Source organism: Podarcis tiliguerta, assembly GCF_965153285.1.
Source record: "Podarcis tiliguerta genome assembly, chromosome: 8".
Classification (NCBI taxonomy): Eukaryota; Metazoa; Chordata; class Lepidosauria; order Squamata; family Lacertidae; genus Podarcis; species Podarcis tiliguerta.
The window spans coordinates 5474829-5488500 of NC_139541.1; the positions used below are offsets into that span (position 1 = coordinate 5474829).

A 13672-nucleotide genomic window follows, 5' to 3' on the forward strand; every position below is an offset into this window, starting at 1 on the left:
TCAAATCAAATCATGAAGCTTATGACTTTTTTTGTTGGGGTCAAGATTTAATTTTGGAGATCTTAATTTTGCTGTTATAGAATCATAGACTTGTAGAGCTAGAAATCCCCCAAGAGGCATCTAGTCCAACTCTTTGCAATGCAGGAATCACATTATTATTGATGTTAATTTTTTGTATCTCTATTTCTGGATCTTATTATGACTTGTTGGGGGAAGGTGTTAAATTATGTTGCTTGTGTTTTGATTTTTTTTTATTGATTATGACTACTTTTGTTGTGGGACGTGGGTGGCACTGTGGGTAAAAGCCTCAGCGCCTAGGGCTTGCCGATCGAAAGGTCGGCGGTTCGAATCCCCGCGGCGGGGTGCGATCCCGCTGTTCGGTCCCAGCGCCTGCCAACCTAGCAGTTCGAAAGCACTCCCGGGTGCAAGTAGATAAATAGGGACCGCTCACCAGCGGGAAGGTAAACAGCGTTTCCGTGTGCGGCTCTGGCCACGTGACCCGGAAGTGTCTTCGGACAGCGCTGGCCCCCGGCCTCTTTGAGTGAGATGGGCACACAACCCTAGAGTCTGTCAAGACTGGCCCGTACGGGCAGGGGTACCTTTATCTTTACCTTTTACTTTTGTTGTATTTTTGTAATTATGCAATTCTGTTCACACTGCGTGCACCTTGAGCATAGTTTTTAACTATGGGGAGGCAGCATACGAATGAATTATGATGATCATGAAGACATGGATCAAATGGTCAGGGATAATAATAATAATTTTATTATTTATACCCCTCCCATCTGGCTGGGTTTCCCCAGCCACTCTGGGTGGCTTACAGCATATAAAAAATGGTAAAACATTAGACATTAAATACTTCCCGATACAAGGTTGCCTTCAGATGTCTTCTGAAAGTCAGATAGTTGTTTATTTCCTTTACATCTGATGGGAGGGCATTCTACAGGGCAGGCGCCACTACTGAGAAGGCCCTCTGCCTGGTTCCCTGTAACATCACTTCTCACAGGGAGGGAACCACCAGAAGGCCCTTGGAGCTGGACCTCAGTGTCCGGGCAGAACGATGGGGGTGGAGACGCTCCTTCAGGTATACTAGATCTGTCCAGGGGATGGAGGAGAGCTTCTGGATTGCAAAGGGCAGGATGCATTATGCCCACAGAGATATTTCAATGCCTTCCTGCAGGATTCTTGTCCATGAGAGTTGGTTGGGTCACATGGTGTCCGTAGGGGTGGCAAGGTTTGCCTTTGCATACCCTCCAACATTTCTCCAGTGGAAATAGGGACATCCAAAAGCAGGAGCTTCTGGGATCAAATCAGAAACCGGGATGGCTTCTGACATTCCAGGACTTTTCCTGGAAAATTGGGACACTGGGAGGGTCTGCCTTTGCCACAGCAGTAGTAGCAACCACCAACCTGGATGGTTTTGAAAGAGGATTAGACAAATTCCTGAAAGAAAAGGCTATCAATGGCTCCTAGCCACAATGGCTATGCTTCTGAATAGCAGTTGCTGGAAATGGCAGGAGGGGAGAGTGTGGGAATGTTCAGGGATGCAGGAGAGGATATATTGTTTGATTATATTCTTTCCAACTTGTGTTAACAAGTTCTACAATTTAGCAGAGTAACATTCCCCTTTTTAAACTTGCTCAGCGGATGCGTTTGCTCAGGCTCGCTAAAGCCTCTAAAATAAGTTACCTGGTAATTTCCTCTTTACTCCCTCATAAGAGACACGACAGTCTTCTATAAAAGTATAAAAGAGTTTACTCACTCACATTCTGTTCACAGATGGATCCCAGAAGGCAGACTTAAGTTACAAAAGTAATATACCTGGAATCTATCCCATAAGGAGACAGCCCCTTTGTCCTCTCTTGGCTGGAAGCTGGAAGCCAAGAGAGCATCTTAGGCGAAGCAGATGTTGCTTCTTCGATGAATGTGGTCAGAGAGAGAGAGATGGCGGCCTCCACTGAGGTATTTTGTTACCTCTGGTCACATGTAGAGGAAGTCTGTCCCAGCCTAGGAGGAAACAGGAAGTTCCGACTGGCTGGTCCAGACATCCCCTTTTTATGTCCACTCTAGGGATGTTGTACTTGACTGCTCTGTGTTCCACATCCCACAGAGAGGGCTCTTGTGCTCAGGTCCTGCTTGTGGGCTCCTCACTGGGGCATCTGGTTGGCCACTGTGAGAATGGGAAATCTGGACCAGATGGGCCCCTGGCCTAATCCTGCAGGCTCTTCTTACATCCTTATGTTCCTCAAGAGCAGCAAAGGGGGGAACCCCTGGCACAACCCAACATTCACGTCTTCCTTTCTTCCAGGTCTTTGGCCTACAACAATCTGCAGACGCTGCCCAGAGGCCTCCTGAAACCCCTGGACATCTTGAGCGACCTGTAAGGTTCCTTCCCACTTCGGTGCAAGTAATTCTGCTCCCTGCACCTTTTGCAATTGCAACGCCCTGGCGAGCTCTGTCCTCCCATATTTGTGGCCCAAAGGTTCATGGCAAGCTGCAAGAATTTCACCATATATGAAAGACCCACCATTGTAATTAAATTAACCACAGTCCAGCCAGTGTGGTGTAGTGGTTAAGAGCGATAGACTCGTAATCTGGGGAACTGGGTTCACTTCCCTGCTCCTCCACATGCAGCCGCTGGGTGACCTTGGGCCAGTCACACTTCTCTGAAGTCTCTCAGCCTCACTCACCTCACAGAGTGTTTGTTGTGGGGGAGGAAGGGAAAGGAGAATGTGAGCCGCTTTGAGACTCCTTCGGGTAGTGATAAAGCGGGATATCAAATCCAAACTCTTCTCTTCTTCTCTTCTTCAATTACTGGGAAGGGTTTGCTGAAAATGGGTGAGCCAAGCAGAATGGACCAATTTAATTTGGAGCAGCAAGAGGCACCCAGTTAAATAATTTTATTTCATTTGTGGGGAATAGGAGAGCATTAAGCATATGTACAATTCTCCTTTTCAAGATCAGTGAGACTTAAAAGCACCAACTTCACCTTAAAGCAACATGTTCTTTACACAATAGTAGTGGATTTGGGCTGCCATAATATTGCTGTCCAGAGAGATCACAGCGCAGTAAAAGTGGAACGAAACCCAGAACATTTGTGGTTATCGAATTTCAGCAGGGAGTCTCAGGGTTGGGCATTGACTGGAAATGAAGCAGACATTCTTTTCACTGTGCATTTATTATTATTGTTTGTGTCCATGATGCTGTTGGGTTGATCAAACGCTGTCGTACTTTCAACACTAATTTCAATACATGAAAAAGTTTTGGGGTAGTCACACTGCTTCATTTCCAATCAGGGCATAACCTGTAACTTCCAGCTGAAATCCTGTAATTTCCATAAAGCAAATATTCTAGGGTTGTTGGTTTTTTGTCTTGCTTTTCTTGCACTTGGAGCCATTCCAGGCAGCAATAATAGTTATTTGTTTATTATGTGGTAGCATTAGAGAAGACCACAGAAAAAACTAGTTAAGCAGGATAAGTCTACCCTGACAAGCAAATGAATTGTAAGATCAGCATTATCATTGGTGAAGATGGACAGCAAAGAAATCCTATTCAGATTTTCAAAGCACAGGGAATCTCTGTACTTAGGGAGGAGAGTGGTGGGGAGAATGCTAGTTGGAGAATGGTAGTTGGAGAATGCTGGATCAGATTTGCAATCTTGCCTTTGGATTGGGTAACTGCTCTTAAATTACCGTATTTTTCGCTCTATAGGATGCACCGGACCATAGGAGGGGGCGAACAGGGTGGGGGGGAATTCTCCCCCTCTCTGCTCAGCGGCCCTTCAGCGAAGCGGCCGGAGAAACGGAGCCCCTTCCATTTCTCCTCCCGCTTGGCTGAAGGGGCGCTGCGCAGCTCTTCAGCGAAAGAAACCTGAAGCCTGCAGAGCGCAGCAGGAACTCACGCTGCGTTCCGAAGGCTTCAATGCGCACTGACCCCTCTCACTCTCCAGGCTTCAGCAAAAGCAACACAAAGCCTCCGGAGCGCAGAGGGAGCGCTCCCTCTGCGCTTCGGAGGCTTCGCGTTGCTATAGCTGAAGCCAAGGAGCCTGCATTCGCTCCATAGGATGCACACACATTTCCCCTTAATTTTTGGAGGGGGAAAAGTGCGTTCTATAGAGCGAAAAATACGGTAGCCAATTTGTGGGTGGAGGTGATTGCTCCTGAATTGCCTCTCTCTTTGACAGAGACCTCCGGGGCAACTCGTTAACCTGTGACTGCAACATCAAGTGGCTAGTGGAGTGGATGGATAGCACCAACACGAGCATCCCCGCCGTTTTCTGTGGGAGCCCCGCTCAATACCAAGGCCAGAAGATCCGGGACCTGCCCCTCAAGGACTTTGACTGCGTCACCACAGGTAGGAACAGCTGGTATTTGCATGGCCTTCTGGGAAATAGAATGGCACCCAGAAGCAGCGCTGCATCTACAGATTTTGCTGGGGATGGGGGGAGGAACCCTGCCTTGCCATCCCTTTCTCCTGCAGATTTGTGCCCATCATGACCACGTCTGGAATACCTTGTACAGTTTTGGTTGTCTCACTACAAACCTGTGGAGGTTCAGAAAAGGGCAACCGAAAAGATCAAAGGGCTGAAGCGACTCTCGCATGCAGAAAAGTTGCACCGTTTGGAACAGGCATAGGCAAACTCGACCCTCCAGATGTTTTGGGACTACAACTCCCATCATCCCTGATGGGTCCTGTTAGCTAGGGATCATGGGAGTTGTAGGCCCAAAACATCTGGAGGGCTGAGTTTGCTTATGCCTGGTTTGGAACTTCTTTGTTGAGAGAAAAGGCAAATAAGAGGTGTCATGACTGGCTTTATAAAACTATGCCAACCTCCGTGTCAGGATCTCTGGCAGGCACGAGCATGCTCCAATATGAATTAATGAGCCTCTGGCAGGTTTATAGTACGTTTATTTACAATTAACACACGAGAGCGGCACCGAGCCAGCCTCCATTGGTAACTAGTTGCTCACTCTGAATCTCCACCCCTTCCGCAGCACAAAGCACGTCAAAGTCCAGTCCTTCCTCCCTTGCACTTTCATTTCCACCTTTCCAGCCCTCCTGGTTTGGGGGGAAGGTGGGTGGACTTTCCCTCCACTCTCAAACAAAGAGCCTTCTAAACGCTGCCTCCCTTCTGGTTGCATAGCAACCCCCTGAAGGTCGTCTGATTCCCCCCCCCCGCCTGCCAACTGTGAGCCTTCTGAGTTTACTTTTCTATCTGCGACTGGAAACTCAGGAGGAAAGGGGGTCAAACTCACCCACTCTTGCTTTATCTGTGACTGCATTTCCTCATCTCCAGAGTCAGACTCTTCCCAGGCATCCAGCTCGGTCACATCCCTGACACTCCGGTTTGGAGAAAAGGGTTAGGTACGAGGAGAGGCAAAGAGAAGGTCACATGAAAAATCATGCTCAGTGTGGAGAAAGTGAATAGAGAAACTGAAATATACTCGGAGTCAAGTGTGGATTTCATGCTCTTTATTCAGCTCATAGTAGTGAGGAATGCTAGTTAGCCCGAAATGTCTGCTTTATATACATTATTTACACAATGGGTGCCACGTGATTGGCTAATTCTGGGATTCTCCTGTAGGCCAATCAGGTTGCGGCTTCACTTCCACCTGGAGGTGGATTGGGTGGCTCCTGTGGACCAATCAGACTGCTGCATTCTGAATCCTATTGTTCTAGGACCAATGAGACTGCTGCATTCTGGACCCTATTGTTCTAGGACCAATGAGACTGCTGCATTCTGGACCCTATTGTTCTAGGACCAATCAGACTGCTGCAATTTGGATCCTATTCAACTCAGTACATAACAGAAACATTTTTCTCCCTCTTTCCTAACACTGGAACTCATGCACATGGAAAGAGGAGAGGGCTTTCGATGGCTACTAGCCAGGATGGCTCTGGGCCATTGGCCTGACCTAGCAGGTTCTTCTTACATTCTTATGTTCACACTACAGAACAATGAAATGTAACAGGATGGATGAAACCATGACTATAAACGACCTACACTTCATGTGGCAAAACATGGGTGGCAGGGAGGGTTACCCTGGCACTGGACTGATGTCCAGAAGGTGAGGATTCTATGTAAATAGGACATCGTAATCAAGAAGGTTTTTCCTGACCAGTGTCTAATGTCATGTGGGAATAGGAACCCATGGAGTTCAGGCAGGCTGGTGTGGTAGAATGTGGCCCTTCAGGTATCCAGGGTTGTTGGGTTGAAATAACCGGCAGACGAGTCATGGGTGTTCATGTGGGAGGCATCTCCCAGACCAAGTCTCGGAGAGTCCCTTTTATTGTATATTACCCCAATTGCTGCATATGTGCTTGGTGCTGATTGGTTACACGTGGGGTGCGTACAGGCATTGCAATATTACATACGAGGGTTACATGCAGATATTACACGTCACTAGATAGAGAGGGTACAGGAACATAGTAATCTATGATAGATAGGATGGTACACAGAGATTATATGGAGTGCACTTAACATTCCTCTAGTCTGCGGTGATAAACACGGGATGTATATAGTTAGATAGGAAGGTCATGACATCACTTAGAGACTCGGAGCTATCCGTACCAGGGTTGCTTGGAAGGCAATGTGCAAGAACACCACCTACACAGGACTCTAAGAATTCAACAGGAAAACAACACAGGAAGAGAATACAGGAAGGCCATATTCTAGTCACACAGGAAAGGAAACAGGAAAGGAATACTCTACACAGGGTCCCAAGCTTTTTTTAGGCAACCAGCAGGAATTGTTTGGGATATAGACAAGGTCTCTTTGTTTCTTTCCTCCATCAGATTTCGTGGTGCACCAAGTCCTGCCTTTCCAGTCTGTGTCCGCAGAGCCATTCCTCTACTCCAGCGACCTCTACGTGGCCCTGGCCCAGCCCAGTTCCAGCAGCTGCAGCATCCTCAAGTGGGACTATGTTGAACGGAAGCTGCGGGACTTTGACCGCATCCCTGGTAAGCAGTGGATGGAACCAAAGAATTTGTAGAGTTGTGTTATAAGAATGTTAAGTTCATAATATAAATGTCCATAGCTATATATATATAAACCACATGTCTGAAACCCCACAGAAAAGGTCCTGAACAAATTGACCTCAAATATTTCTCTGCAAGGTCAAAGTGGGAAACCTCCCCGTTGTCTGTTTCCTCACAAATCCTGTCTTAAGGGCACATTCAAGATATGAACAGGGTGTGAGCCTTTGACCTAGATTCAGGAATTAAGTAGTTATAATAACAAAAGAGTGGCCAAAACCCAGATAATGCAATCAGGTAACTTGCCAGACAGGAGATAAACAATGCACTCAGATTTCTGTTGTAGACCGCCTTTTCTGTGATGTAGGTATGATGTATCTGGGGGTGGCCTTTGCAGAATGTCCACCTAATACTGTCATGCACGTGTGCAAAAGATGTATGTCTTTTGTCATGCATTTAAAAATGCCAGAGAGCAGGGGTGACTAAGGTGCATGCCCCATTCCTCATCGCAACCTGTTTGAAGCGGCTATTGCTGCATTTCCCAATCCTCTCTCCATGGTGCCTCCTTCCTTGTAGTCTGTTGCCTGCAACATTTAGCTGTGATTCCTGCATTGCAGGGCAGGGATCGAAAGAGATGACCCTTTGGGTCTCCTTCCAACTGATATAAATAAAAAAACTGCTCCTTTTCCCCTTATGGGGTATCCAAGGGTCCATACAGAGTCCTTATGTAGGTTCTCTATTGGTAGGAGAAAATAACAGAGGCCCACCAGAGAATACTGAGAAGCAAAGAGACTAGTAAGCCTGATCTTTAATAAACTGTTGAAACAGGGTCCCCCGCTCACCCCACGCAGGAAGGGAGGAGAGGAACCCAGAACATTGATGTGCAAGCTCTTATATAGACTTTTGAAATTGCCCACCCTGTAGCTCAAGACCCACCCCCAAAACATCATACATACATCACAGAAAGAGGTGGTCCCCAGCAGAAATTTGAGGGTGTTGCTTCTCTCCTGTCTGCCAGGATACCTGATAATGCCTTATATGATTGCCTTTTCTGGGTAGCCTGGCCATTCCTTGGAGATGGTAAATACTTAGTTCCTGAATCTCTTACGCATATTGATAGTGTGCTCAGCTTAACAGATACTTGCCAGACTGTATTTACAGGGAGGTGTAAGCCCCTACAGTCCAAAGACAATTGGAGAACTTTTCCCATTTCCTTCCTCCTTGCAGAGAAATATTTGAGGTCAATTTAGGAGAGTCAAAATGGCTTCAAGATTGTTCTCCTGTACTATTTCAGACACATGGTTTATATACTTATGTATGTGTTTGCCTTGTACATTTATGAACATTTATTTTATATACATACAGTATAAGACCTTTGTTGCTGTTTAGTCGTTGAGTCGTGTCCGACTCTTCGTGACCCCATGGACCATAGCACACCAGGCACTCCTGTCTTCTACTGCCTCCCGCAGTTTGGTCAAACCCATGTTGGTAGCTTCGAGAACACTGTCCAACCATCTCGTCCTCCGTCGTCTCCTTCTCCTTGTGCCCTCCATCTTTCCCAACATCAGGGCCTTTTCCAGGGAGTCTTCTCTTCTCATGAGGTGGCCAAAGTATTGGAGCCTCAGCTTCATGATCTGTCCTTCCAGTGAGCACTCAGGGCTGATTTCCTTCAGAATGGAGAGGTTTGATCTTCTTGCAGTCCATGGGACTCTCAAGAGTCTCCTCCAGCACCACAATTCAAAAGCATATATGACATTAGAATTCGTATAACAGACCTATTCCTGTGTTGATGCCTCATAATGTTCTCCTGCAGCTCACTCAGCCGTTTACTGCAAGCCCATCGTGGCCGAGTCGCAGCTTTACGTCGTGGTGGCCCAGCTCTTCGGCGGCTCCTACATCTACCGCTGGGACACCAACATTGACAAGTTCATCAAGATCCAAGACATCGACAGCCAGAAGATCCGCAAGCCCAACGATATCGAGGCCTTCCAGATCGAGGGCGAGTGGTTCTTCGTCATTGCCGACAGCTCCAAAGCTGGCTCCACCAGCCTCTACCGCTGGAACCAGAACGGCTTCTACTCCCACCAGGACCTGCACTCGTGGCACCGTGACACCGACGTGGAGTACCTGGAGATTGACGGCAAGCCCCGGCTGATCATCTCCAGCAGTTCCCAGGCCCCCATCATCTACCAGTGGAACCGCTCGCAGAAGCAGTTCCTCCACCTGGGCGATGTGGCAGACGTGATGGACGTCCAGATGGTCAAGCACTTCCGGGTCAAGAGGGACAACTTCCTGTGCCTCAGCCGCTACATTGGCGACTCCAAGGTGGTCAAGTGGGAGGGCCTGCGGTTCACAGAGCTGCAGACCTTGCCCTCCCGTGGCTCCATGGTGATGGAGCCGTTCCGTGTGTCCCAGCATCAATATATGGCCCTGGGGAGTGACTTCTCCTTCACCCACATCTACCTGTGGGACGAAGAGAAGCAGAAGTTTGCAAAGTTCCAGGAACTCTCTGTGCAGGCTCCCCGCGCCTTCCGCCCCATCCCTTTGGAGGACATGGATATCCTACTGGCGCCCAGCTTCAAGGGGAACACACTGGTTTACAAGCATATCGTGGTAGATCTCAGCTTGTAGGGCAGAGGTACGTCACCGCCACCCCCTACCTGCACACACACACACACACTTCTGCTGGAGGTGGGCACCTGAGCACTGTAGTCACTTGGAGCAAAGCTGCTTACTCATCCCCCACCCTTTTTCTCTCCATGGTAAGGATATAAGCTCAGGGCCTCCTCAATGCAGAGGCTCCTCCAGAACACAAAAGGGACCTAACATACACTCACTCACTCCTACGTCGACCTGGATGTATATGCAATAATAATAACACACCCCTAGACCTCACGTCATTAACTCCATGCAGCACTGGCCAAGCGTGCCTGTTGAAACGCAAATCTTGTTGCCAAATTTCAGCACCGAAGTAACTCTACACACACAACAGACACATGAAGCTCCCCGGAATAATGACCACACTTGGAAATGACCTTTCGAGGTGATCCCTTGAGCGTGTAAGAGTTGAAATGTTATGTTTCCACACTTGGGATTTCCTCTGGTGTTGCCACTTTTGGTTTTTTAAAGTACACCCACACGGCAACGTTGTCATCAAATCGCTGTTCTCCTGCCTTTCCTCCCGGGTTTCTTCCATTTCTTTTGAGATCTCCCAAAAGCTTAATTTTGTTTTGTTTTTTTAAGGAATGGAATAGCATCCTGAGTGCAAACCATGATGAAAGTGCAGTAGAAATGATGTCTGGAGGGCATCAGCTGGTTCCTGCCAATCCATACGAATCCATTAACAGGGAACTCAACACAAACCAACATCCTTTGCTCCATACTTCCTGCCTTGCAACAAATAAATCCTGATTCTGCGCGCGCGTGCACACACACACACACACACTTTTTATGGCTCTGCACCAGCAGCTCCCAGCTGACTTCCAGCTGTGCCTCTAACATCCCAGTTTTTTCTGACTGGTCCATCAGCTCTTATTAACCTCTAAACCTACAGCAACTCTCATCCTAAGAAAGCCGCTTTCTAGCTGTTGCGGACAGAGAGCTAGAAAACATAACGGCGATTGGATTGGGAATCAGGTAGCAAGTAAAGAGACATAAATATTAATTTCACAACCCCTGCCAGAAACCCCATGATTTCTAAGCTCGTTTGCAGATTCCTGAGGGTCCATAAAACATTATTCCACATACTAAGAGGAATACGCTGGAAGATATCACAGGATCGAGACCAGACATCCATCTGGATAGTGCAACTGATGCATACGGTTTATGATTATATGAAGACAGGTACTATATGCAGCTATTTTATTATGCAACTAAAGTATGTGACTTTGGCAGCGGACGTCTGTCTATATTTTTACATATTGCCCAAAGAGTACTCAGTCCTGCTTATTGCTTCTCGTTAAGCATAAAGTGTATTAAGAAAAGAGCAAAGCCTGCTTTCAATGTGGGGCAGAGGTGGCAGGTGGCTCTCTGTGACTCCAGGTGGTGCATGGGGCGAACTCTTGCCCAGTTGGGTGGGTCAGCATTGCATGTCGCTCGCTTTGCCAGCTCAGGGTGGCTGCAACTTGACATAGCTCCCTCTTCCAAATCAAGGCTGGCTTTGAACCTCTTGGGATTGGCTCAGGAGGGATGAGGAGGGATTTTGATCTACTGGTGACATCTCCTGCTAGCGTCATTCAATGGGCCAGACCCTCAGAACCATTTGAAGCATGGAGAAACCTCAGTCAGACTCTTGGCCTCCCAGAGTCAGGCCCCAACAGCGAGAGGGCTTCTGGAAAGGGTGGTAGAAGGAGGCTATGGAATCCTTAGAGCAAGGAGAACAGCAAAACAGGCTAAACCTGGGGCAAGGACAGGAGCCAGGGCAGGGAGAAGCCTGCTAATCTATGGCTCAGGCTTAGGAATGTGGTGCAGAGGGTTATATCAAACAGAAAGTGGTGCACCACAGATACCTGGGTTCAAGAGGGTCATGTGATTTCTGCATTGCAGGGGGTTGGCCCTTTGGGTCCCTTCCAACTCTACAGTTCTATTATTCTATGGGCGTAGGTGGAAATCCATGCACTGCCTTCCTTTAGTGGAAGGAGCAGGGCACCCAAACGTGGTCTCCTCTTTTAATTTGCAGTATTTATGAAAGCCTTCGGTGCAACTGAGACCCTTTACACCTAACGCTTGTAAAGGCAGAGTGTAGTCAATGCTATTTTTCTAGAAAAAGAGGTGCTGGAACTCACCGTGAACGCCTCCCTTGTTCTCTTATAATGGCATGCAGAACGTCCCACATCCAACCCCTAGCATCCCTTGGTAGGGCTGGGAAAGACTCCAGGCTGAAACTCAACTGACTCTCCCTGCCTTCTCTCCAGTTTTCCTTCATCATGTTGTGTTCTGGCCCTGCTTGTGGGTTTCCCAGAGGCATCTGGTTGGCCACTGGATGCCAAACTTGATGGGCCATTGGCCTGATCCACCAGAATTCTTCTTCTGTCCTTATGCCTTTCCTCTCTAGACCTCGCCCTCACTCTCCACAGCTACCTTTCCCCAAGGCGATGGAGAAAAGCATCTCAAGCCATGGAGAATAGCCATGCACAGCAGCAACAGCAGCAGCAGGGTGGGGAAAAGGACAGTTCAACTCCCCTCGGCTCTGCATTTCTTGTGGTGTAAAATGTAGCATGCACACACACAGACACCATCCTGTCTGGATTCAGGAATTTAAGGCCCAGGGATATGAAGGACACAAGTGTGATGGCCTCAGCCCTATGGTGTAAGTTATGTTGCAATCCTAACCCCCTTACTTTGAAGTAAGCCCTATTGAATTAAATGGGGCTTACCTCTGAGTGGTTACAGTGAGGATTGCAGCCTTGCTTCTTTTTGGATGGAGAGCAGGGTGCCTCTGGGCCTACACAGAGAATCTGTGTCTCACCATTCTGGAACATGAGTAGCTCTCTTGAATTCAGCCAAGATAGCCTTTGGCAGGTAGGTGTGGAGGCTGCTCAAAATTAGGAAATAACAACAACAGCATTTTGAATTTGCAAGGAGGATGGCCTTCAACATCTGTGCTGGGAAGAACTTGAGGAAAAATATTCGGGGGATAATTTCCAGCAGGAGGCTGTTGACTTTTCCTTCGCCTCACCTGCTCAGTGCTATCCATTTAATAATTTAAAAGGTGAAGTGAAGCTTCCATCAGGATGCTTGGACCTTTCCTAGGGAAGGCAGGATATTAAGCAGGTAGGGGAGACTCTATATGGACAGGACACTTCTCACGACAGACACTTCTGCTTAACCACATATGAAATGCACTTGGGAATGTGCACTGTGAAAAATAGTGGCACCTCTACACCTTTTAATTTGACTTGGGAAATTTAATTCATTGTAATAAAGTTATTTATTCCCTATTTCTTCATGCTTTCTTCATTAACTGTCTGGAAGCTGGTGTTGACTTTGCCTTGAACTGTCATGTCAAGTAATGTTGTGTTCACATGGGGGGAAAAACACCTCTCCCCCCTCCCCCCGTCCTTCTTTTGGGGGTCAGCGTTAGGCAAAGGGTGTTGTCCTTTCTATTTGGGAGGCCTCTCCATTAGATATTCTTTCGCTGTGATTCCTGCATTGCAGGGTGTTGTGGAAGTTGGGGTTTGCTTTTACAACCTAACCCCCTCTCGAGGGAGGTAGGATCTCCCAAGGTCCACTCTTGGTCAGAGAAACAAAACAGAGATGACAATCAGGTAAAAGAATGCAAGGCAGGCTCTTTAAACTTGGTCTTTATTGATCTCTTGCAGCAGCGTCTCTCCCTTCTCCAACAAAAGGAAGAAGAAGAGCCCTAAACAAAACGGGGAACAACTTTTAAAACTTCATAAAGTGTCCAGCAAAAACTGGAGCATGCAAAGGTTACATGTTTTTCCAACTTGTCCATCATGATACATTGTAAATAGCCCATCCAGGTCTGCCATTCATCTTCCTGGCATACTGTATCTACTTTTTTTTAGATACTGTATTTATCTGGGTTCATTTTTCTCTTACTGATGCACAAGACCTAAGTTTGACAGGTCTCACTCATTATTTTGTTGACAAGTACCCAACCTACCAATGAATGACCTATCTGCAGCCCATTTAGGAGTTCCTGACTACCTGACTACAAAGGTGACTGCCAAGGTCA

General features: G+C 47.5%; 1 protein-coding gene across 1 annotated transcript in view; it reads left to right on the top strand.

Annotated features, from left to right (window-relative positions):
* Positions 1-12916, top strand: part of LGI3 (leucine rich repeat LGI family member 3) — a 31090-nt gene extending 18174 nt beyond the window's left edge. The window contains exons 5-8 of the mRNA XM_083454040.1: positions 2309-2380; positions 4184-4353; positions 6796-6960; positions 8789-12916. Coding sequence (XP_083310166.1) covers positions 2309-2380; positions 4184-4353; positions 6796-6960; positions 8789-9606 — 1225 coding nt within the window. The 3' untranslated portion in view covers positions 9607-12916. The remainder of the gene's footprint in view (positions 1-2308; positions 2381-4183; positions 4354-6795; positions 6961-8788) is intronic.
* The last annotated feature ends 756 nt before the right edge of the window (positions 12917-13672 follow it).